General features: G+C 40.4%; 1 protein-coding gene across 1 annotated transcript in view; it reads left to right on the forward strand.

Annotated features, from left to right (window-relative positions):
* Window positions 1–24746, forward strand: part of LOC150089086 (neprilysin-11-like) — a 65295-nt gene that overhangs the window by 21171 nt on the left and 19378 nt on the right. Inside the window, exons 6-13 of the mRNA XM_090370403.1 lie at window positions 4460–4612; window positions 4742–4828; window positions 5254–5396; window positions 6272–6485; window positions 6812–6910; window positions 7182–7259; window positions 10137–10240; window positions 19679–19743. Coding sequence (XP_090226529.1) covers window positions 4460–4612; window positions 4742–4828; window positions 5254–5396; window positions 6272–6485; window positions 6812–6910; window positions 7182–7259; window positions 10137–10240; window positions 19679–19743 — 943 coding nt within the window. The remainder of the gene's footprint in view (window positions 1–4459; window positions 4613–4741; window positions 4829–5253; window positions 5397–6271; window positions 6486–6811; window positions 6911–7181; window positions 7260–10136; window positions 10241–19678; window positions 19744–24746) is intronic.

A 24746-nucleotide genomic window follows, 5' to 3' on the forward strand; every position in this document is an offset into this window, starting at 1 on the left:
ACGTGATAAACGGTGCTCAGAGTATGAAAATGCACGACAATTTGTCGCAGAACGGACGAACATTAGATTGGCATATCATGGCACAGTTAATTGGCAGACACAGGGGATATCAGTACATTGAAAGAAAGGTAGAATACATGTCCAATGATCAAGAAGGAGCAGGAGAGAAAAATTTGGTTGCCGAGAGGAACTGGTTGTGTATAGCGCAAATAAATAGGCAACGTTCTCGGTTGGTGGCTGATTAAAAAAACTGGGAGTAGTTTGTTGTTGTTTGGTTTTTAGAACCATTAGCAACTAAGGCCATATTGCTCCGGGGATATGCGGTGGTCATTCCCTGACCTTTCAGCTTTGGTGGCTTACGGGCTCGAACCCCGGTCTAATCAAGAAGCGTGTGCTACGCACTGCTGCTCCTTCCCACCTGGCTACAGAGGCTCCAAAAGAGAGTAGTTTGTGTGTTAATCGATCGATATTGCTTGTATACAGGAGCCATATGAGTTGGAGGGAAGAGTGATTGGATTCTCGTTGGCAACCCGATTAATATCATACAACCAACATCGTCTCCGGACTGCGTTAGTTATATTTAATAACGACTTAACTGTGACAACATCGGATTCTTTCTGCACTGTTTGCGATGTCTCTCTTTGTGTGGAGTTTGAAAATCAAAAATGCTATTTGGCGTTTGCGTATTGTAAACACAATGAAGATAATTGCTCCACACGTTGATTGCATTGAGAATTTATTGGAACATCTGGGAGGAGAACGGGTCATTCTGTGTATGGATAGCAACGCTAAACAAACGCTTTATACAGCCGATTTACTGACGACCGAAGCTTTGTACCAGGTCAGGTCAGTTGTTTTTTCTTACGTTCGGCTGACTGGCATAAATTTGATGATGGGCTTTGTCGGCTTAGTTCTGAGTTTAGTAACGATATGTTCAGTAACCTGGATGTTGGATGCGGTGGACCTGCTGCAGGCTTGGTTGTAATAACTGTCGTCATACGCTTCCACGAGGAGAAATCAAAACAAACAAGCCCCGATGAAATGGTGACTAATGAACTGACGAAATTACGCCTGGAGCAGATTCGAAGAAGAAAGAGGTATCAGTAGAGTAAGCGCTGCAAGTGTGACCACTAGCAACAGCTGAAGGAAGAATTTCAGCGACTGAAACGAACTTATACACGAACAATTGCGTGAGAGAAAAATTTCGTTCGTGGAAAGAACTGATTCAAACGAATGGAAAGTCATCTGTGGGGATTGGTATATAAACTTTGCGCAAATAATATGAAAAGTCCCGCTGCACATATTACATCTTCGATCATGAGAAATGGACGCGTTACGAAAACATGGACTGAAAGTGTGGGTGTGATCCTATAGTATTCAGTTGGAGAGAGAGAGAGAGAGACTTTGCAAAAACTGAGGAGCACATCTGAGAAGTGTTTGATATGTGAAGAATACGAAGTAACAAATGCTCGGGGATGGATTTGATAGACGGTGGGACAATAAAATGGAGCCTCAAGATCACCCCATCACACTTGCTGAGTATATTCAACGCCTGTCTCAGGGATGGAATCTTTCCGTTACCCGGGAAGGACGCGCTGCTGAAGCTTATTTTGGGACAGTGCGGAGTTCTACGGCCTCATAGCATTGCTTAGTGGGTTGGGAAACTATTTTGAACCGATAATAGCTGCGAGAATTATAGATTATGTGCGTAATAACTACTGCCTGTCAGATGACCAATATTGTTTTACAGCCGGAAAGGGAACTGATGAAGCGCTGGAGGAATTGGTGGAAACTGTCCGCAACTCTAATGAAATATACTCTCTGGGTATATTTCTAGACTTCGCAGGCGCATTTGAAACTATTCAATGACAGCATTTTAATGGTGTTGCGCACGACAAAATACAGCCCGCAGTTCTATTCTGCGATAAAAGATGACCTCCATAATCTGTTTTCAGTCCGTTAATGTGGAATCTGGTGTTGAATGAGTAGTTGCTACGAACATGTCCACGGTGGCATATGCCGATGATTTGGCTTTGCTGCAACGAGGCAACTCAAGACAACAGTTGGAGGGAAGTTCCTCCAATAATTGGACATGGGCATGCCTATAGATTTGGTTCTTCTTTTTAGAGGTATGTGTTATCACCCAAATCCCCTAGGAAAGAATAGATTGCGAGGCTAGTTATAAGCAGGATAAAAATCGTATCTGGACCTTATTGGTATCTATTTGGCAGGATCGATGGATGATAGTACAATAGGAAGTATCATTAAAAAATTCTTTCCTACCGCAAACAAGGAAGGAATGTCACGTTGGTTCAGTCCAACTCCGTTGGTTCAGACTGGTCTGCTACTGAGCTGCATATTCCTTAGCAATTAATGAAAGGACATCCCTGTTCATTCGATTACTGCGTGGATTTTAACATGGATTGCTTTCCAATTCCTGAGTAGTGCTAATCTTGATTACAGCTTCATCATTGCTATGTGACGGGTACATCAGCTGCATACGTTGTTGTGGGAACAAAGACTTATTCTTGACTTATCCTGATTGTGATTTTATGTAGTGAACGCAAAGTCGACTTTCTGTGGTGGGGTGAAGCAGTTAAATATTTCCTCATGAGAAAGACTTATCGTCTAACTAAGATCAACAGATTCATGATTAGCTTTAGTGGGACATATCTGTTTCATCGATATATGAACTCATTTTTTTTTCATTTGTTAACATACAATTTTATATTCATTCTCAAGATATGTATTAATCGATTTATATACAATTTTATTTACATACTCATATATATGCTGTAGCCCCTGTGTACATGTGCGTGTTCTGGTATGAAGGGCGGCTCCTTCATACCTGGAGGCCAGCAAAAAAAAGAAAAAAAAAAGAAAAAAGAAAAAGTTAATTTAAGATAAATTATCCATATAATTAAAAGAAAAGTTCCAACTAAGAACAATGTACGCTTGTTGAAAAGTTTCAAACGAAAGCAATATTTTTACATGTAAAGAGCAAATACACTTAGAATAACATTAATCCTAATCAGAATCCTTCCAAAAATGCAAGCCTGCATTTGGCTTTCCTGCAGTGAAAGATCAACTTGTACTATACGTATTTCTGTTATTCATTTTTGATATTAGAAATAACTGTTTTATTTTCGTCCTCTAAGAAGTTGTACTCACTGTAGTAGGTAGTTTTCTAACGTCAAATGTGCAGCACTTCCGTTAACCAATAGAGTTAACCAATTGTATCCAATAGAGTTCTTGCCTCCTGTCCTCTTCTTTTAAAGACTTTGGCCGAGAATTCCTGGAACAAAGCAAAGATTTCCTGGTTCTGAACCAACAGAGATTAATTATTATCCGTTAGGTTTGGTAACCTATTTAGTAATTCCTGCTTGTTTGAGGCATACAGTCTGCAGTCAAAATTGACGTTTCCAGGATTCAACCTCACCGCACGAACAGCAGGGATCAGATTCTAATCCTCTTTCAAATAGTTTGCCCATTAAGCCATGTCCAGTGATTAAGTAACTCTTGGTCATGGTGGGAGCAAACCAAGAAGTCACCCTCTTCTTCACTGCAAAGCCTACAGCTCGAATGAATCCTCTTGCAACAGTTCTCAACTCACTCACATCCCAACGTTGCTGCCAGAAATTCACTAGCTCATCACAAATCCTTCGTTTTTCCTCCTTAATGTTGCTGTTTAAATTAGATATATGAACTAATGAACTGAGCAACACGGTAGTAGACGATTGGTGCTATTTTGGTATTATCCGTACGCATGGCCTACTCCATGTGCCAGGAATGATAATCATCTAGTGGTAGCATATGTTATGAAAGAAATTACCTGTACACTATTCTGAGAGATGGTGGGGTTTCAGGAAATCTGGCTGGGATCGCATTCTTAAATAAATAAATTTTAAAAAAATGTGCACACAAGCAACTAACGCATGACCCACGCTGAAAGGAGTTTTGCTGTCCGCGAAATACAACACAAGTTTACTCTTGTCATGCATGAGATATAGGTGTACGAGAAACTTGCCGAAAGTGATCCTGGACGAGATACGATACTTTGGCATTAACTCCGGTTTATTTTCTGTGCGGAATACCAGCCTACTGAATGCTGTCGCGCCAGGCTCCACCCTAACAGAGAGAAAGGGCGTTATGTAGCAGTGGGAGCCGAAGACACCGCAAATGAGGTCACGATTGCGAAGTATTCCTAATGTTTTTATTGGTAAGAGACAAATTCTTGCTGTACGTGCCAGTTAATCTACACTAAGTGCTCAGATGAAGAGAATTAAAGGGGAAAAAAGATGGTCGAAAATCAGAGCAGATAATTTTAATTACCCTTTAAAATAAGCCATTTTTTGTTACTTTGCTAATCCTTCAGGAGATGGAGGGAGCAGAATTTGGGAATTATGCGTATGGATTCTGATTAAAGACTGACATGCGCAAATTCACGTTTTTTTTTCAGGTGGGCGGAATCGATCTGTCGAAATCGACCCTTTCTGAACGCTCCACCAAATTAAAACTGCTTGGCCTCGTGCAGAAGATGGGAAATAGTAACCCTCAACAGATCCTGGATGGCATTGAGAAGATAGCTGATATGGAAGACATCCTGAGAAAGGTATGTTCAGAATTTGCTTCTCCGAAGAATCGTATCAGCGGAAGCATATTAAGAACGCTGTTTCTCAGCAGATTCTGTCTGTTTCTGCCGCGCATTTCTCTGTATTCCTGAATTTTATTTCCTCTGCAGGTCTATCCTGAAACGAAAGGGACAAACATCAGCTCTCTTTACGACCAGAAGACGACCATTGGTGATTTGCAAGAAAAGATCCCAGCGGTAGGAATACTCACTCACTTTTCTACCCTCCTTGTTTATGCTATATTTAATATGCAAGATGTTGACGTCAACACAGTTTCCTTAAGTTATGCAACCAAGTTCAGAAACCCGTAAACAACGATTAGGCACGTTGCACATTTGAATCCCCCCGATACCGCGAAAACTCAATATCACGGGGAACCAAACCTGTATTGGGTCCAAGTCCCATCATTCAGGGCCCATTGTTAAGTGTAGCGCTAAACCGTTAAACCGAACATGTAAATTTACACTGGATCCTGGGGGGTGGTGGAGTATTTAACATATTACTCACCTAGCATGTCTGGAAGTTATTTTCATGTATCCCCCACTATTTAAAGTAGAATGTGATCGATGTTTCATTAATCAAAAGGAAGTATCTAATCTTTTTCATGGTCGCTCTTTGCTAGGTAAATTGGCAGCAGTTCGTAACTCGTATATTCGAGACGATGACACCGGAAGATTTTGGGGAAGATACCGAAATCATTGTAGTTGAAGTTGAAAGTCTGAAGTCTCTTGTCAGTGTCATTATCAATGGTACATTTCCGGACAGGTAAGTTTTGCACCTTTCAAAGGGAACAATTCAAGAATTTTCCAATAAACTTTATTAAAGTGACGGTGATCGCGTCCCATTTATAAAATGATTTGCAAATTGTGTTCCAGTTTTCTTCATTGCCATCATCTTTTTTAAAAAAATTGAACGATTCAAATCAATCTTGTTCTTAAAGAACTACCTCTGTGGTTTTAAAGTGTACTAGTTATTAACACACAAATAATATAACAATTATTCTTGATTCTTCAGTGATTCAGTAATATAACAAGACAGGGACGGAGCAATATGGCCTTAGTTGCTAATGCTCCTAAAAACCAAATAACAACAACAAGACAGGGGATTCACTGGTTAGAATCACTGAAGAACCAAGAAGTCTGTTCTTGATTCTTCAGTGATTCTAAGACAAGTGTGATCAGGGGAGAAGGCATATTACACGACTTTCATCTGGGTGTAATTCGATACAAATTTGAAGATCAAGTTGACCCTTCCTTCCTTTCTGCTGTGGCTGGAGTTCTCAAGACAATGATACCTCGTGGATTGGGTAAGATTATTTAAGAGCTCTTTGGTAAGCAGGTTTGTAATAAAAATAATTTCATATTCTTCCATTTGGAGCAGGGAATGTATTGTTCTAGTTTGCTGGTGACACTTCTGACGTTTTCAATTTTAGTAGTTTTCTTCACAAGGCATCAATGGGAATTCTCATTTCTCAAAGCTGTATTTCTTAAGATAATTATGATCACTCGAAACTGAAAAACCTTTAGCAGCATATTGTTGTTTCTGCTAGGTTACTATTAGTATTAGATTAAAAACTGACTATTTTACGTTAACATTACAGCACTGATTACTGTGGATTACACTACTTTTACTTCCTACAGAACTATTGCCAATTACATGGGCTGGAAAATCGTGGAGGCGTTTTTTGATTTCCTACCTGATTCAGATGGCGCATGTTATCCTGAACTCGCTGAAGAGGATTTAAAAGCGATAACGAAAGAAGACATAGAGACCTGCATCGATGAATTATCGAAGGTCTTGCCATTGGCTGTCGAGTACTTGTTCTTCACGAAGAACCCTATCAGTGAGAAATTAGTGAGTTTGCCTTTTCGAAACAATAATAAAAAATAATAATCATGATCACCCGCATTTTAATTATTTTCCATAATGCTAAGCACAAGTATCATAAAGTTCCAAAAAAGCCTGAACTCTTGTTCAATAATGCCCAGAAATAATTCTTTCTCGGGTTGGGAAAGAATTATTTCTTTCCAGGTTGTACATTAGCCATAACGGAAAAAAAAGTCGTCTAAAAACTAATGGAGACATTTTAGCGTTAATTATCTATCAGAGAAATTAGAATTGGACGTATTTTCAGGAACGATGAGGTGAGAAATTGTTAATGTCCTGTTCTTGTTTAACAGGTCAAAGGTATGATAGAGAGACTGCAAGAGGCATTTCTAAAGCGAGTTCAAACGTCGGAATGGATTGAGGAAGACATGAAATCCAAAATTGAAGAAAAAGTAAGAAATATTTAACAATAATTTATTGAAAAAATTTAAGACTGCCATCGATGAAAAGTAAGATACGATACGAACTCCTTCACATGGAACCTTGTAATTCGATAACCTGATTAAGTTTTAATATTGGGTAAATAAGGTTGTTGTTTCATAATTTTGAAGTTATATTTGCTAAAATATAACTGGAATACATGCAATTGCATTCGGTTTTATACCAGAATATGGTTGACATCCAGTAGTTCTTTCGATAAATCTCATTTTTTTGCGTTTCCAGGTAAACAACATGGTTTTGCATATTGCATTGGCTAAATGGACTCTGAATGCAACCAAACTGGACCAGTACTACGAATCGGTACGTACGTTCTTATTTTATTCTCTCACTGATTAAAAAAATTTATGCTCTATTTTATGGTATACTGTAAGCGGTTGAAAGACGGATGTGGGGATGTTCGCGATGAACCAAGAAGTAGGCGTCCGTAAACCTCTCGAAATAACCAGAGAATTTCGAAAGTTCGAAAAAGTGTGGCAAGAGATCGTCGTTTGATCCTCAGAATGATGGCAGATGAGTTGGATATGAAAAAGGAGTCGATTCGTCAAATTGTGCTTAAAGATTTAGGGAAAATGAAGGTCTGTGCAAGATTTTTTCCGACAGCCTCATGGACGAGCAGAAGCAACATAAAATGTCATCATGCGAAGATTCGTGTAGACATCTCAACACAGTGTCCTAATTTCCTCGCCTGTACTGTCACCGTATGTGGGTTAGTAATTGTACTACGATCCAAAGATGAAGCGTCAGGCCGTGCAGTGAACTTCAAAATCATCACCAAGTCCCAAAACGTTTCGTTTGTAGAAATCTAGGATCAAGACGATGCTGATCATGTTTTTTTGAGAGAGTGTGATGAGAGGATACTGTATTCCACGTAAAGTTCTTCGAAGAAGACTGCTGAAGCGCATTTCCCAGGTAAGCCGCAATTTCGAGAGAATGGAACCTGGTTCTTGTTGCAGGACAATGCCCCACTCATTCCGCACTTGTTTTGAACACATTTCTGACCAAACAGTCGATCTAGCATCAGCGAACGTCTTCCTTTTTTCCAAAGTGGAAACTGCCCTCAAAGGAAATTGATTTCAGGATGTTGAGGACATAAAATGCCGATCCATGTTGACTTAATTGCGTCCTTCAGTTGTTACAAATTAGATGGTCGCGGATTTCTATTCCCTATTCCACAAGTGCCCACTAGATTGAAATCTGCCGACTCTGTGAATGACCGCTGTAGACTGAATTCATTCTCATATTCCTGGAACCAGTTCTATACAATTCTGGCATTTCGATAAGGCACATTATCTTGCTGAAAAAAAAAAAAAAAAAAAAAAACATTTGCAGATAGATACACTACAACCATAAAGGGTTGTGGCCAGTTGCACTACAATCATACAGGGATATGTCCAGGAAACTATTTGCAGCCAACCTATGACGTCCAAATATTGCCCTACTGGTATCAAAGGGACTAATGTGCGTCATGAAAACATTCCTTACCCTATTACTTTGCTGCCATCACCAACCGGCGTTGTTGACACCTGGCAAAATGGGTTCATCGACTCAATCCGTTTTCACCATAACCGTGGACCAGCAGGAATTGGGATTCATAAGCCCAAGCAAAGTTCTTCCAATCCGGACTACACGTCTCTGCGGAGTGGAGGTGTGAAAATGTATCCCTAATTCACAAAGGGGGATCAAGGGGTGACTCGAGTAATTATATAATGGAGTCATTGGTTAAAGAAGTAACGCGGGACCATTTAGACAAGGCAGCAATTATGCTCAACGCACAGCATGGGTTTGTTAGGGGGAATTCTTGACCAATTTGATTGAATTCTACAATGTGGTCACAAAGGAACTGGATGAAAAAATAACTTTTGATATCATATAGATGAATTTTAGGAAGGCTATTGATACCGTTGCACATAGAAAACTGCTATACAAATTGGAGCAGTGTGGCATTAAGGGCAAGTTTCTGTTTTGGATAAAGGGATGGTGGTCGAGTGGGGAAAGACAGAGAGTGGTAAAAAATGGACATTGCTCTTCTTGGACTAATGTTATTAGAGGAGTCCCACAGTGTTCGGTGTTGGATCTATTGTTGTTTTGTATATTTATCAATGATATTGATGAAGGTATATCGGGCTTAATGTCTGCAGAAGCCACAAAGGTTAGCAGTGTTGTTATAGCAGTAACCGTGTTGTTGTAATAGGGTTTTTAGTTTGATAGTTGAATAAATTCCAGGAAGAAGTGGACAAACTATTGGTTGGAAGGAATGAATAGGTCAAATGGGAGGTGTTCTTTTTTTTTTTTTTTGGCGGATGCTATATAAGCTTGCATTTTGCGTGAATTTCCACTGCTAATGTAATGCAATGCCAATTGTATTTTGGTGTCTGTGAACCCAATTTAGCTGTCCTTAGTTGTTTTTGTGTAGAAGTGGAAACCGAATCTGGGCATTATACAAATGATTAGGTCATCGGCTATGATACCCCTTTCTCCATGATAAGATGCTATGAGTCATGTTCCGTAATGCCTCTTCGGTTATCACTGTTTTATCGGGTTGTTATTTGCAGCCTTTCTTTTACTGCAGACATCCTGTCAGCAGCCGTTGGAGTCTCGCATCAACGAGCTGTTTCCGAGCACAGGGTTCTGACCCTTTGCTTGTATGTCATTCGCTTATTGGATCACGTAAATATCCGTTGTTTCTAACTAATTAACGTTATTACGACACCGTCTGGTTGTCGGACCGAGCTTGGTACACCGGAGAGCCAGTCGTACGAGAAACCCCCAGTAGGTTCGCACTTTCCGAGATATTGATATTGGCGCGTCCCACGCTGACTATACTATTATGTTCACCGTCACTTAAATCTCTCGTCTTGCCCGTTGTCGCACTGAATGTCACACGTGCAGCATCCCTACATATGCGTATCTGTCCACCCGCTTAATATCGCATGGTTTTCGAAGGCGCACTCCATTTCATGGAAAGGGCAGGTGTGCCTAATAAATAATGTTTCCATTCAGTGCATTTGTTTAATTTTTCTTAATTTCCGGAATTTAATTGAAGTATTTTCTTAACTCATTGTATTTTTACGTTTCGTTGTCACGATAATAAAATTCACGAACACATATTGAATGATGAAGGAGATCTTCAGTGTTCAATCGCTTTGCGTTGACTTCTTTTCTTTTCCTTTCTTCCAGCTTCCCGATATGAGTTCAGACACGCTGGCCAATTTCATCAACATCGCCAAGTTCATTGCCAAAAAGTTCGTTGAAAAGATCTCCGAAGACCCCTCGGCCGCAGAGTGAGTACAGTCGAAATTTTTATTATATTATCAATAAAAAATATCTGCTTCAAATTTTCGCTTGAGATGTTTGATTTCAAAAATTAAGAAAAAATTAACTCAAAAATAATAATAATTCCAAATGAGAACACAGAGCTTGTATAACAGAAAATCACAATTAGTCAGCATCTGTCCGATCATTACGAACATTACCGGGCCTTGATTACACAAGTTGTCTGTTCAACATGTAATATAAAGTTTCGAGACAATAGGATTCCCATATTGTGTTTTCTATGTGATATCGACGTTAAATGTCAGTCCCCACCTCTAAGCCCATATGCTAAACTTTTCTAGGTCCTGTTGCAGTAGCGTACTGTCATTAGTGTCATTAACAACCCTGCCAACCTTCATATCGTCTACAAACTTTGACATTAAGCCTGATAAACCTTCATTAACATCGTTGATAAATATGCAAAATAACAATGCACCCAACACTGAACCCGGGGGGGACTTCACTAATAACATTAGTCCACGATGTTGTTGTTGTTTGGTTTTTAAGAGCATCAACAACTAAGGCCATATTGCTCCGGGGATATGCGGTGGTCATTCCCTGACCTTTCCGCATCCTCCGCATTTGGTGGTGACGGGCTCGAACCCCGCTCTAATCAAGAAGCGCGTGCTACGCAGTACTGCTCCTTCCCACCTGGCTACGGAGGCGCCTGTTAGTCCACGAAGAGCAGTGTCCTGTAAGATGTAAAATCTTACATGTTAATATTTTAGAAAAAAGAGTGAGATTTATTTAAAATAAAGCCTAGGAAATAGCAAAACAGAACAGTAAACATTTACAGTCACAATATTATTCTAGGTCACTCACAAGGAATTAAAAATTAGACAAGGTTGAATGAGAGAAGGGAGCGGTAAGCATTAGCAAAGGGATACATTTCAGTTCCCACCATGGCTGGGACTAATGACGTGCAGGTGCCAATAACTATAGCTCTGAAAAACAAAGGGCTGTAGACTGAACATTGTGGGACATCCCTTTGTCCGGTGACACCGAAAATCGGCCAGGTATTTGCGTCTGACTGTCGGCGATGGCAAGGTCGTTGGAGCAATGTAAAATAAATCTGCTAAGTTTAACGAGGGGTGGCGAAGGTGACGGCGAACTTCAAAGCAGCGGATTGCCTGGGAAAATTTTGGAAATTTATTAAAATGAGCTCTGAATATACAGCTTGGGAAATTTTAAAGGACGAATAGGAAATAATGAAAGTTGAACAAAATGAGAAGATTGGCTATTCTGAGAAAATAGGCAGACCCGACATAAGGAGGCGGTACGTAATTGAGATGGACAAAAAGGAAGAACGGGATGAAAAAAGAGAGGTGTGGTGTGCTGTGCTGTGCTGTGAGCTTGGAAGGAGTTTTTTTGTTGGTGTTTGGTGAAGATGAGTAAGGAAGGAAAAAGTTGATGTTTGGACAGTGTGAGTGGGAAAAATGAGTTGTGTAGGGTTAGATAAGTCCTGTCCCGTCAGCGAGTTTAGAAAAGTTCGTGGAGTTTAATAATAGGAGAGAACAGTCGAGTAGTCTTTCGTCTAAAGGCAAGGGTAGTAGCCCGTATGCAAACGACTGAAGTGTATGGAGAATTATAACCCTAGTCAATCATCTGAAGGCAGTGATAAAGGCAAGGCGCAGATAAGTGAGCTGAGAAGATAAAGTTGTAATTCCTAGTCCGCCAGAATAGCTGAACCGAAGGTTAAGTAGCAGTATCGAAGACGAGCTCATAATTTCCTAAAAGACCCAATGATGCCCTGTCCAGACGTAGACTGCAGCCCTTGGAGAAACTTGAAGTTCTGAGATGAATGCAGTGGGTAAACGATGATGCCATTCCCAGACAAGGAGGTGAATTCGTAAAATTAAGTAAGTGACTAGTTATATAGTATTCTCCCTCACAAATAAAGAACTGTTGGAACTCTAATATCAGATTAGTATAACGTTTAGAAGGATGTTAAGGGAAGGATATACAAAGATATAAATATATACATAAATATAGAGATAATTCAGACGATAGTTTTGGGTTTCGATTAATGTATAATTAGACATATGTAGAAAGGCAAAGGAGAGAAATTTGATATTTGTTATTAGTTATTGTTTAACATATAGGTATGAGATATTTTGGAAGGGAAGGGTAGAGAATACAGAGAAAGAATTAGTCTTATGAATGTAGCCAACCCTTGGGACCAGCATTAGTCCAGGAATTGATGTCAAATGTACTATCTGTCTTGATTAGAGAAAGTTGTGAAGTTATATTCCCCAAGACAATATGGGGCAATAATTAAATTAGAAATTAAGAGTGAATTTCCTAAATCAATTTATAAGCTGAGAATAAGATTTACAAAAGAGAAAGAGTGTGAACTAAACCTCTTATGTAATTATTGTTCATGTGTGGAGAAGGAAGAAACTAAAATAAGTTTATGTAATGATATTGACTGAGATGTATTGAAGTGGATAACCTTGTTTAGAGTAAAACCGCTGTATTATTTGATTACCATATATAATTGTTTAACACATAGACAAATTCGAGTAATAACAATATGTGCTTGAGAGTTGTAAATTTTTATTGTGTATATAAGTGTAAATAAAGTGTTATGTTATATATTAATGTGTGTTGTTTGTCATTCTTGAACACTCAGCCTGTCCGAAGGGAATTATAAATAATTGAGAAGTTCCCTTGAATCTGGAATTCTCCTGTAAAGCAAAGTCAGATGTGTAAGTGGGGAAATTAAAATAAGGTGGATAAACATATAAGGGAACAAATAATAAATTAAAAATAAATAAAAATAATAACAAAATATATAGTATAAGCCTTCTTTAAATCCACCCCCCCACAGTCCATTGATTACCACTCTCTGTCTTCTCTCACTCAACCATCCCTTTATCCATAGCAGCAACTTGCCCTTAATGCCACTGCTCTAATTTGTACAATAGTCTTCCATGTGCAACAGAATCAAAAGCTTTCCTGAAATCCAAGAACTGTATATGATATCATAATTATTTTTGCATCCCCTTCTTTCTTGAACACATCGTAGAATCCAGTGAAATTGGTCAGATCAAATTTCCCCTTAACAAGCCCATTTTGTGTCTGAACTATAACTGCAGGCTGCAATGCACCTTTAACCAGTGGCTCCATTATTTTTCCCGAAACGGAAGTTAAACTAACTGGTCTATAATTACTCGTGTCACCCTTTGATCCTTCATTGTGAACTGGAGATAAATACGCATATCTCCATTCCGCGGGGATCTCCCCAGAATCCAATGATGTTCTCATAATTATGAGTAAGGGTTTCCTTCGCTGCCTCCTTTAATATTACTGGATAGATTGCACCCACCCCAGGTGCCTTTCTTACGATTAACTCCAACAATTTGACCTCCACTTCTCTACAGAATTCCTCATGGGTGAATGTAAATTCAAAATTCGCTCATTCAGTTTGTCAGCTACCTGACAAAGTCAGGTAGCTGACGAACTGAATGAGTAAATTTGATAGCAGTCGAACCATCAATATGAAGCAGGCCAATCTGATTCATTCAATATGAAGCAGGCCAATCTGATTCTGAACCATCAATATGAAGCAGGCCAATCTGATTCCCCTTCCTTCTAGAGTTTACATAGAGATGTATTTGATGTTTTTCTTTCCATCCTTTGCCAAAGATTTCTCATAATCTGCCTTACCTTTTTTGTGACTAGATTATAGACTAGCTTATATCTACCGCAGACTTCTTTGTCATCTGATAATTTATATCCGTCCCATACATTTTTGTTCTCTGCCTCGAGTCTCATTAGTTCATCTGACATCCACTTAGGCCTAAACCTTGAACAACATTTCTTAGTTGGTACGAAAAGCTTAGTAGCTTCCTTGAAGGTTTAGCAATTAGAATTTGCTGTTGGTAACATCATCAGTTGGTCTCACTGAAACCACCATACCAACCTTTCCGAAAGCAAAAACCCTTCTTTTCACCCATGATGGTAGTTAAATCTCACATCAGTACACTTTTATCACTGCCACCTAGTGGTTCCTTTATCTGTAGATTCTTAATGCATGAAGAATCACTGCTGATAATCATTCGACCAGCACACCTTCTTCCAGTCTTCTAACGTTCTCCCTCTGGTTGCCTCCCGAACATACTGCTGCTGTAGAAAACGATCATCCAATAAATCTATAATAATCTTTCTAGTGTGCGAGTGACCAATCCACAAGTTCCAGTCAATATCTGGGAAGTTAAAATCCCCCATTTTACCAAATATTCAATCTCATACTCTTCTTAAGCATTACCGGCCATTCTCCAACGCCTCAAGTCTTCTAAAACTCCTAGAGAAGGTACTTCTCCCCATTCTAACTAAACAACTTCTTCCACATCAGCCTCATCAAATCCACTACTCTCTTCCTCTTAGATCCACTGTGACTAATCTCTTAGTCACCACCAGCTCTATCCTCTCTGCGTTTGAAACTCATGCAGAGCTTGCAGTCACCTATGTAGACCTCGAAGCAGCTTTCGACTCAATAAACGTTTCTGCAATTCTGAAGCTACGTTCAGACCATTATCAAATCAAGGGAGACACTCTACAGTTCCTCACTTCACTCCTTCAAAATAGAATAATCCGGCTTACTGTCCAGCCAAACATACGAGCGATGTGTCTCTTCAGGCGTGCCACAGGGTGGTGTCTTATCTGGGCTCTTGTTTACAGCGCTTATCTTGTCGCTTGTTGAGTCCAGGCATGATACTCTATGTTATGCTGATGATATGAAACTCCTCACACTGATTTCTCCACATGATGATCTTCTTGTGATAACAGCATCAATTAACAATATACTCCTGGAATTTGCAATTTACCTCAATCAGTTTGGACAAAAAATAAATCCAGAAAAGTCTGAATTTATGATATTCTCATTAAAGAAAAGGCCTTCCTATATTCAACCAACACGATGCAATTCCCCTATTCCCATCGTCAAGAAACATACTGATTTGGGGGTTGTTTTTGATCCTAAGCTCTGCTTTGGTAACCACATTGAAAAGCTGCTCACCCAGGCAGCTCGACTACGATGGATGGCCAAACAGCATTTGCATTATATTAATGAAGTAACGACCACCAGAAGATAGTATACTCTCCGCTTCTATATGCTGCAGAAGTATGGGCATCTGCTGCCCCTAGCACAATTCGACCACTCTTTTATACTGAGTTTTGGCTCTTAAAATGGGCCATTAACAAACGTAAACTTCCTCCACAGTTAAGGACAACTCAAATGGCCAGTTTGATAAAAATTCACAGATTTCTCACGCTGATTAGGATGAAATGCCTTACCACAACTGTAAAAATGATCACTGGCAAGATCTCGGCACCATCATTCTGGGACCTGTGCTCTTGGAGAGTCCCTCAACCTATCCGATAGGTTTCTGCCATATCAGCTACTTTCATGTGCCCAGTCTTTGGATGCTGACCTTAATAAGTTTTCTTGTGATAGGGAGTACAGACGCCGCATCCTTAAATTGTACTTCCCTGTCCCTGATCCTTCTCCTTGAAGCTCGCCTTAATGCCGCAATCCAGCAATATGACGTCAAATGGCTTACCAACCAACCTTGAAGTTTTCCACCTATATATTCTTTGTACATTGTGATGTTTTTAATTGTATTATACTTTTGAGTGTTGAGCTATATTTACTTTTATTCGTTCACATATGCATTTTTATATTTAATTTATTAATTTCTTTTTCTTATATATTGTAACAATACTGTTAACCCTGGCCTTGTGGCCGTGAAGCTGTGTGTAATGCGGTCAGCAATGCAGGTATGGAGGTGATTGGTGTATCCAGACGCCTGACATGGCTTTCCATAGTGTCCCACAAGTGTTCTATGAGATTAATATTGGGAGAGTTCGGAGGCCAATCGATATGCTGGAAGTTAGAACTGTGTTCCTCAAACCATTCCTGCACAACAAGTGACTGACGGCTCGATTCATTGTCATCTTGGAAGACACCATCACCATTTGGGAAAAAGTGTAACATAGCGGGGTGTACACAGTCAACAAGCAGTTGACGATTGCGGAGATCACTCATACGTTGTTCCACATGCACCAGGGGTCCGAGTTCCTGCCAGTGAAGCATACCCAACACCATACAACCGTCTCCACCGGCCTGCACTTTTGATACCATGCATGCTGGATGAAAAGCCTCATGTTATTGATGCCAAATTCGTGCACGACCATCCACGATGTGGAGTAAATAACGTGACCCATCCGACCAGCACTCCTTCCAGTTTTCTAACGTCCAACTTGCATGTTCTTTGCACCAGGCGAGTCTTTTACGCCGATGAACCTTGGTTAGGAGAGGAAGCCGTAGGGGTGTCTGCTGGTGTAGCCCATACGTGCAAGCGTGCGACGCATGTTTATGCCAGATATTGTTGCGGGTTGGCCCATGTTATATTGGGTAGTCAACTCTTCAACAGTGCTTCACCTGTACGAGTCGTCGGACCCGGCGCTCACCTGTAACATCAACTTTTCGCTAACCTTTGCAGTTTTGCCGTCGGATCGTTGTTTGACCATTTTGACGCCAGTCCTGGTATACTCTTAACTATGGCGGCTAATGAATACCCCACCAGTTCAGCCGTTTGGGAAATCGAGGCACCAGCTCGTCAAGCACCCACAATCTGTCCTTTATCAAAGTCCGATAAATCTTTCCTTTTACCCATGATGCTCGGAACTTTAGTACCTACTGAACCACTGATGCTTAATCTATGCTACGTCTCGACCGTGTAAAGGATTAGTGAATTTATACAACATATTCACTAATATATGCACGATGTTACTAGTTCGGGGTCACGATCGTTATTCTGTTGATTATTTATTTTCTTTGTTAACTATCGGAGCCGATCCATTTTAACCTGAAGCTTGGATATGTGATATGCAAATGTCATCTGTTATTCGAATGTCGCCTCTAGGTTGCTGGTTTGCGTTAGGAATCAAAAACCGCCAACTGAACTTTGCAGAAAGGAACTATGCTTGAAAAAAAAAGTCATCTGTGCTGATTTGGGGGATAGTTAGGTAGGCTAACTTTTACCGCGTAATCGAGTTAAGATCCGCCCTTGGTTTTATCGTCGGAAGCGATTTGATTTCGTCGGCCCAATGGGCGATATCCTCCCTGGTCATAAAGACGATAAAGACTGCTGTAAACAGGATCCTTGATACTACCCCACCTTGTGCAACACCAGCAATGATTTTAAGGGATTTGTTGGGGTAATTGTAACACATCTCAATGGTTCTTTCTTTAAGTAAGGTAGTCAGGATCCAAAGAATGTTTCCTCGAATGCCGAAGTAGTTTTTGAGTACACTGATCAGCGTTCGGATATGAACAGCATCGACTGCAGATTTTTTGTCCATACAGGTAATTGCCAATTCTTCGTTGTGTTCAAATGCCCTCAGGATGGCGGTAATTTTATAGGTTGCTAGTGGTGGACCTTCCTTGTCTGGCGTAATGAACTTGTGGTGATTTGTTGAGAAGAATCTAGCGAATCATTATCGGTAGTAAAATTTTCTACTACTGAAAATGTCTCTGCGCGCGTAGCACAGTGGTTGGATCACCGTACTCTCCAACGCGTGGTGGAAAAGATCTGGTTCAAATCCCGTAAATGGCGTGAAACGTTTATGGGCTTTTTTCACTTCGTGGCTGAGTTAGTCACTCTCTGGCGTGTGCAAATGTTTTCTCCCAGGAAACTTTTGGTTTTTTGTTCATTCAAATCGACCAGAGAACACACGCAGCATATTACGCATGGATAGATGAGATGAGTCCTCCGGTGGCATCTACCGGAGAACTCAAATGTGGCAGTTTTTACTACTGACAATGACTCATCAGATTCTTCAGATGAGAAGCTTCAACAGGTTTGATGCACTGTAAATTGGCTTACAGCGAATTGGATCAGCAGGTCTTGTGACTTTAGTTGCAGACCTGGTATATTTTCGAATGTTTAGATAACTCTGCTAAAGATGGAGAGCAGCGGATCAGAAGGTATAGGTTGAGTAAATGAGTTGTACACAACGAATAGCTGCACACCTACGATTACTCACCAGTAATGATGGAAGAAATAAAGTATGAGTCAGCAGCAGACGCACGTTGACGAAGATCCTGAGATGCGAGAACTTACTACTCTCTGTGGTTATCAATGAGGATAACCACAGTGCAGCAAAGCACAAACTTCACTGAAACGCGTTGCATCCCGAAAGATACAAAATTGGTCCACGAAATAAAGGCCTTCCTAGCCGAGTGGTCAAGCGAAAAAGTATATAAGTGCACGCGCACAGTGCTAAATAAGGTATTGTTCTTGAATTTTCTCTATATTTCACTACCAAAGATGGGCACAGTGAGACCAGAGGTTTCCACAATTTTTGATAAAGTTATGCAGCTGCATCTCCTTAACTAGATCTTGGAAGAGGCAACCATACCAACGATATGGAACTACTACCATGTGAGACCAATGCCCAAATTGCAGAATCCAAGAGAATCCACGGACTTCAGGTCTGTCGATTCTCTTGGAAAAGCAATTCTCTTTGAAAAGCAATACAATCCAATCTAGCTTAGCACTGTTTCCAGCACAGCCCTACCAGTTGCATACTAATCAGGGGCAGACTCACCACCACCAATTTCTAGATACCTTGCTAGGAATTCAACATGGGCTCAACAGTAAAATACAACTGGACATCCTCTTTGTGGATATAAAAACCGTTTGATTGTTTGGCAGTACTTGTTCTGCTATATATTCTCAACATTGATAGGAATTACTGGACGTCACTGAGGTGGTCATTAGGCCCAGGTACCTTTTAGTCACCAATAAAAATATTCAGGCATCATGCCAAAGATGGGGCCCTATCCTAAACTCTATTTACGGAGGAGCTGGAAATATTTTTGGCGATATCTTCGAACTGCGTTTCTTACTCAGCCCACATGAAATTTTTCATAACCTCAAAAGATGCCGAACAAATTCCATACTTACAGAAAAGATTTTGGAGTCAGGATTACCACAGCTGTTCGATAATTTAAAAATCAACCCACTATATTTGATTATTGTGTCGTCTACCAGTGCCTGTCCAAGTTACGAACTTGTGTGGTTAACACCAAAGAGGCCATCTCTCAACAGCGACAAATGCGGCCAACGTGACTATCCCTGATGGCAATGTTGGCCGTAATCGTTGCTGCAGACCTAATCACTTAAGTACTTAGTTATAAACGTTTGCATAAACGTAAAGGGGTTTTTTTTAAATTACGAATCTGCAATCTCTATCGCAGTTGTTTTGTATTTCAGCAGGGAAGACTCACAATGTTGCTTCAAGACCGTAGTGGTGTTCAAAACTATTTTATTCAGTACACCGAGTCCAGTACACGAACATTATAAAGATACCGCAATTAATTGACTTTTTTCTTTCAGCTGGATTCCTAGTGAGTCGCAAAAGGATGTGAACGCTGAATACAATCCGATCGGCAATGCCATCTGTAAGTACCACGAGAGAATGAAATATATATATTTAATTATTATAGTAGTTATTTTTTTTATTAACATAAGCCATTTCCTACACTGCATCATATTGTTGTTTCTATCTTGATGGAATAAAAGTGTTCTGTTATTGTGCAAAGTGCAAAGTGCAAAGTGTGTTAAGTGTCTAACGGCACCAGGAGTTCCCCCCATCTCCGCGTTGCTTTCATTGTGAGTGTACCAGTTCACTGGGAAGGCCAGAGATTTAAAAGTGTATGGATCATGTGAGTGTGTTGTGTTATGTACCGTTGTTCTTCTGGCCATTTAGCCTCTGGTCCCCAGCTGAGGCCCAACGTTGCCCGCACTTCGCCCCGTGGAGGCAGACCAGGTAACCACTAGTTTAAATTTGCACTCTGGCAGGTCCTGCCACCTAGTTTCCTGGGATTTCAGTGGCTAGGACCTTAAAAAAAAAAAAAAAAAAAAAAAAAAAATTTTGCATGGGAATATTGCGCTAGAATTAGAAAAGCCAAAATGGTGGGCGAACAGCGTAATTTAGACACGGTTTTTTTTGGCGTGTGGGACATTCGCTTGCATACAGATAGAGTTGGGTAGGGAGAATGAAGACTGGAGGGATAAAGACAGAAGAATGGGGTCAATAGGGGAGACGACCCCAGGTAGAATCAGTGGGGCATGCCCATACCCCACCAGAGGGAAGAGTGGGGTCGGCAAGGAGGGGAGGAGACAGGAAAGCCGTCACCTCCCCCCGCCGGGGTAAGGGAGAAGAAAGGGCCGAACAAGGGAGCCGGCTCAGATCACTAACATGGCGTGTATGTAGCAAAGCTGTGGCTTCGTCAGGTCCATGACAGTGTACAGTCCATTAGTTGGTCAGTGTTGGAATAGGATCCCATCCACTGCTGTTCCAATAATCAGGGTGTCAGTGTGGGATGGTGTCACTAAGGGGATATAGGTCTCCTCCAGTTAAGTCCTAGTCATTGTTGTCCGTTTCAGTTGTCAGAGTTCCAGTGTCGAGTTTAGGGAAGTTGTGGTAATGCTCGTAGTCTGCTGAACAGTTCGTGCGCAAATTTCGAGAGGGCTCTATAGTACTCCTCCTCTGACAGTACAAGGTGTTCCCGATCCTTCGGGTTGAAACATATTTTGGTTATAAAGTGACATCTTATATCATCAAAGAGGGGGCATTCATGCATCAGATGTGTCCATGTCTGATTTTCACCGCAGTGGCATAGTGGTGATTCTTTTATTCCGAAGGTCGAAAGTTTGGCATTAAAGGAACCATGTCCCGTTAGAAGGAAGGTGGTGTAGAGCCCCGGTGAAAACCAGGCCGGCTGGTGGGGGTAGACTTGGGTAACGTCCGGGATAAATTTCCGGGTTATGGCGCCTTTAGTTGATTCTGCCCATCGGGACTGCCAGGTTTGCCGGAGATGGTTGATAAGACGTTTTTTCTCTATGTTGCTGTTGTTGGCTGGATCGGTAGTGAAGCCGATGCAGGATACACTTTTACCTCTGGACAGTTGAAAGAGCATGCCACAGCGGACAATTTCCAGGTCCAGGGGGAGTGATCCTGCCAGGGCCTGCAGCGCATGAGAGCTGACAGTGCAGCATGCTCTTGTGATGGTGAGCAAGATGCTACGCTGTATTGATTCTAATTTCCTTTTGTTCACAGCCGTGGTTGCTTTGTTGTACCAAATCCCTGCAGCGTATGTTCTGTTATTGTATGCCAATCCCGTGTATTAAATGACAAACTTATTTAGCCCTTGCAACAGCGAACAAGTTAAGAAGTTTCGGGTGGTGTGATTTTCGCCGGAATTATTTTCCGTCTATTTTTAGCCTCAAAACACACGACATTTGCAGACAAGACAAACAATAACCGTGAAATGTATTGAGCAATTAATAGATAAATGATCCTCATATTGTATATAGTCGGTTTCAGTGCATCAACAGCAAAACGACCACAGACTTCTGTGTACTGGTTCCAGCAGCTCTATATCCTTCCTAAACGGAGCACACCCGACCTGCATGCTGTATTCAAGATTCACCATAGATTCCTTGATAGCAAAATTCCTGTATATCATTGACAAGACCCATGAACTGTCTTGGCAGCCTGTCTGCATTGCTCAAAGAACTTCACATCCAACTGCATTATTACCCCAGGTCTTTTTCATTTTCCACTACCTTGAGTGTAGTAACACATAGCAGGTACGTTAGTCAGAAGTTAATGCTACCCATATGTAGTATTTTGCATTTATAAATGTTTAATTTCAATTACCATTTCTCAGCCCATCTACCTAACTTCTGTAGATCCTGTTGCAGTAGAACACGGCGACTCCTTTCATTAACTACTCTGCCAAACCTTGTATTATCTGCAGACCTGGACATCAAGCGTGATATGCTTTGATCAATATAATTGATAGATATAGAAAACTATTAATCCACGAAGAGTAGTGTTCATTGATTACCATTCCCTGTCTTCTCCCACTCAACCATCCCTTCGTCCATAGTAGCAACTTGTCGTTAATGCCACATTGCTCCAAACTGTACATCATTATTTTATGTGCAATAGAATCAAAAGTTTCCTGAAATCCAAGTATATGATATGAAAATTATTTTTTGCAATTAGTTCCTTTGTGACCACATCGTAGCATCTAAAATTGATCAAACAAGATTTTCCCTTAACAAACTCATGTCGTATTTGAAGTATAATTTCGGCCTTTTCTAGAAGAGCCTGCCCTACTTCTTTTACCAGTGATTCCATTATTTTCCCCGAAACAGAAGTTAAACTAACATGTCTCTAATTACACTTGCATCCTTTTATACACCACGAGAATTGGGAATACATATGCACATCTCCATTCCGCGGGGACCTCCCTGAATCCAAGGATGTTCTCATAATTATGGCCAAGGGTTTGCTTACTTCCTTTGCTGCGTCTCTTAATTTAATTGGATAGAGCCCATCAACCCCAAGGTAATTTTCTTATGTTTGACGTCAACAATTTCTCTTCCACTTTCTTCTGAATTATTACGAAATCATTTATCTTTAACGGAGAGATAAATTCACCTCTCTGTTAGAGACTGATAAACTTTCGCATCCCCTTCTCTAAAGAATTCCTCATTTGTGAAGTAGATGCAAAATACTCATTCAGTTTGTCAGCACCCTGAGCAGGATAATCAACAATCAAACCATCAATATGGAGTGGACGAATCTGATTCATCCACTTCCTTCTAGTGTTTACGTAAGAAATGAAACCGTTGCTGTTTTCTTTGCATTCTTTGCCAAAAAATTTCTTGTAATCTGCAAAGGCAGATTAGAAGTGACTTGATTACAAACTAGTTTATATCTACAAGAGGCTCTCTGTCACCTGATGATTTATATGCATTTTTGTTCTTTGCCACGAATCACATCATCCGATATCCATTTAGGCCTAAACTTGAACAGTATTCCTTGGTTGTATTAAAGGCCTAGTAGCTTCGAAGATTAATTCCTTGAATGCTTCCCATTTAGAATTACCTGATGGTAATATAATCAATTGGTTCCACTGTACAGAATTTAAAAACTGTCTGAGATCACTCTAGTCACCTTTACGAAAGCAAAGTCCCTTCCCATCCGTTTAGCCTTGATGGTAGTTACATCTTTAAGTTCATTCTAAATCAATAAACTGTGATCGCTGTCACCTACTAGTTCTTTCATCTGCAGATTCTTAATGCATGAATAATCACTGCAGATAATCAGATCAAGTGTATTACTCCCGCTTGTTGCCTCTCTGTCATGCTGCTATAGAAAACGGTCATCCAATAAATCCACAAAAGTTTTGCTAGTCTGTAAGTGACGAACTCACAAGTTCCAGTTAAAATCTGGAACCTGCGGCTTGATCATTCTGATTTTTGCCTTTCCAGTGCTTATGTCACACCAAAATGGCTCAACGTTGCACTGTCCACCCATGTCAACTAGGTGCACTGCCTTAGATTTATATGCTTCTTAACTGCGAGCAAACCCCAACCTTCCTGTACACATTGTACTCTCCAAATTCCAATTCTGCATTCCTCATTCTGTGTGACGCCGCGTCTCTGATATCCCAACAATATCTGCATTTGATGTCCTGAGCAGCACTTCGAATTGATCAGATTTATTTACTATGCCCTAGCATTGGTGTACGCATGTACACCTAACACAGTTAACCTAACACAGCCATATATTTTATTATTCCCTGATAACTCTCAGCCGTCCTTGAAATCCTCAGCAACTTGCTTTCCAAGCTGCTTCTCATTCCAATAGAAGCAGTGCAAGAATCACTTTTACCTCTGCCCGCGGCAATTGTCATTTTGTTAATCTGTGTATCCCCCCAAGCTAATAGTTTTCCGACCCACCTAACACTGCCTCAAGGGCATCAACAAATATTTTCACTCTGTCTATTTAAGTGTGTTCCATCCCTGTAGAAGCAAAGTCTTCTGTCAACAAGTACTGATCACGCTGAGAATATGCAAAAACATTACATACAATATATTCAAATGTTATATCAGAAATTGAAGAAAAATTCTCACCGTCTTTCTTCTATAATTTATATCTGATAAAATTGACATTTTTTTGTAATAATGCATTTAAAGATATTCCACAGTTGCTTGAATTGTCGATTTTCAGTGATGGTTTTTCCACGAACAAAAACATAAATGTAACTGCAAGGTGATGGCTACATCTAACTCCATCATGATCATCAAAATCTAGAGCAGAAATTCAAATATCAGTGTCTATAGCTAGCCGCTGTCTACACTTAATCCATTCACCGTACGGGTACACTACCCTCAAACAAATATCCGGAAGCCTCGGTTTCACATAGACTACTGAACCTTCCGGATAAATAAGTGACTCGGACTGCTAACAACAAAAATAACGTTTAGCCGAAATAATACAAAAAAAAAAAAGGTCAACAAATATCCTTAAGAGAAGATAAGGAGAAAAACGAACATTAAACCCAAATCGTGTTCTGTTTCCACTCCACTAAACTTTTGTCTT

Source organism: Mastigoproctus giganteus, chromosome 3, assembly GCF_048544385.1.
Source record: "Mastigoproctus giganteus isolate SK-2022 chromosome 3, ASM4854438v1, whole genome shotgun sequence".
NCBI classification, from domain to species: Eukaryota; Metazoa; Arthropoda; class Arachnida; order Uropygi; family Thelyphonidae; genus Mastigoproctus; species Mastigoproctus giganteus.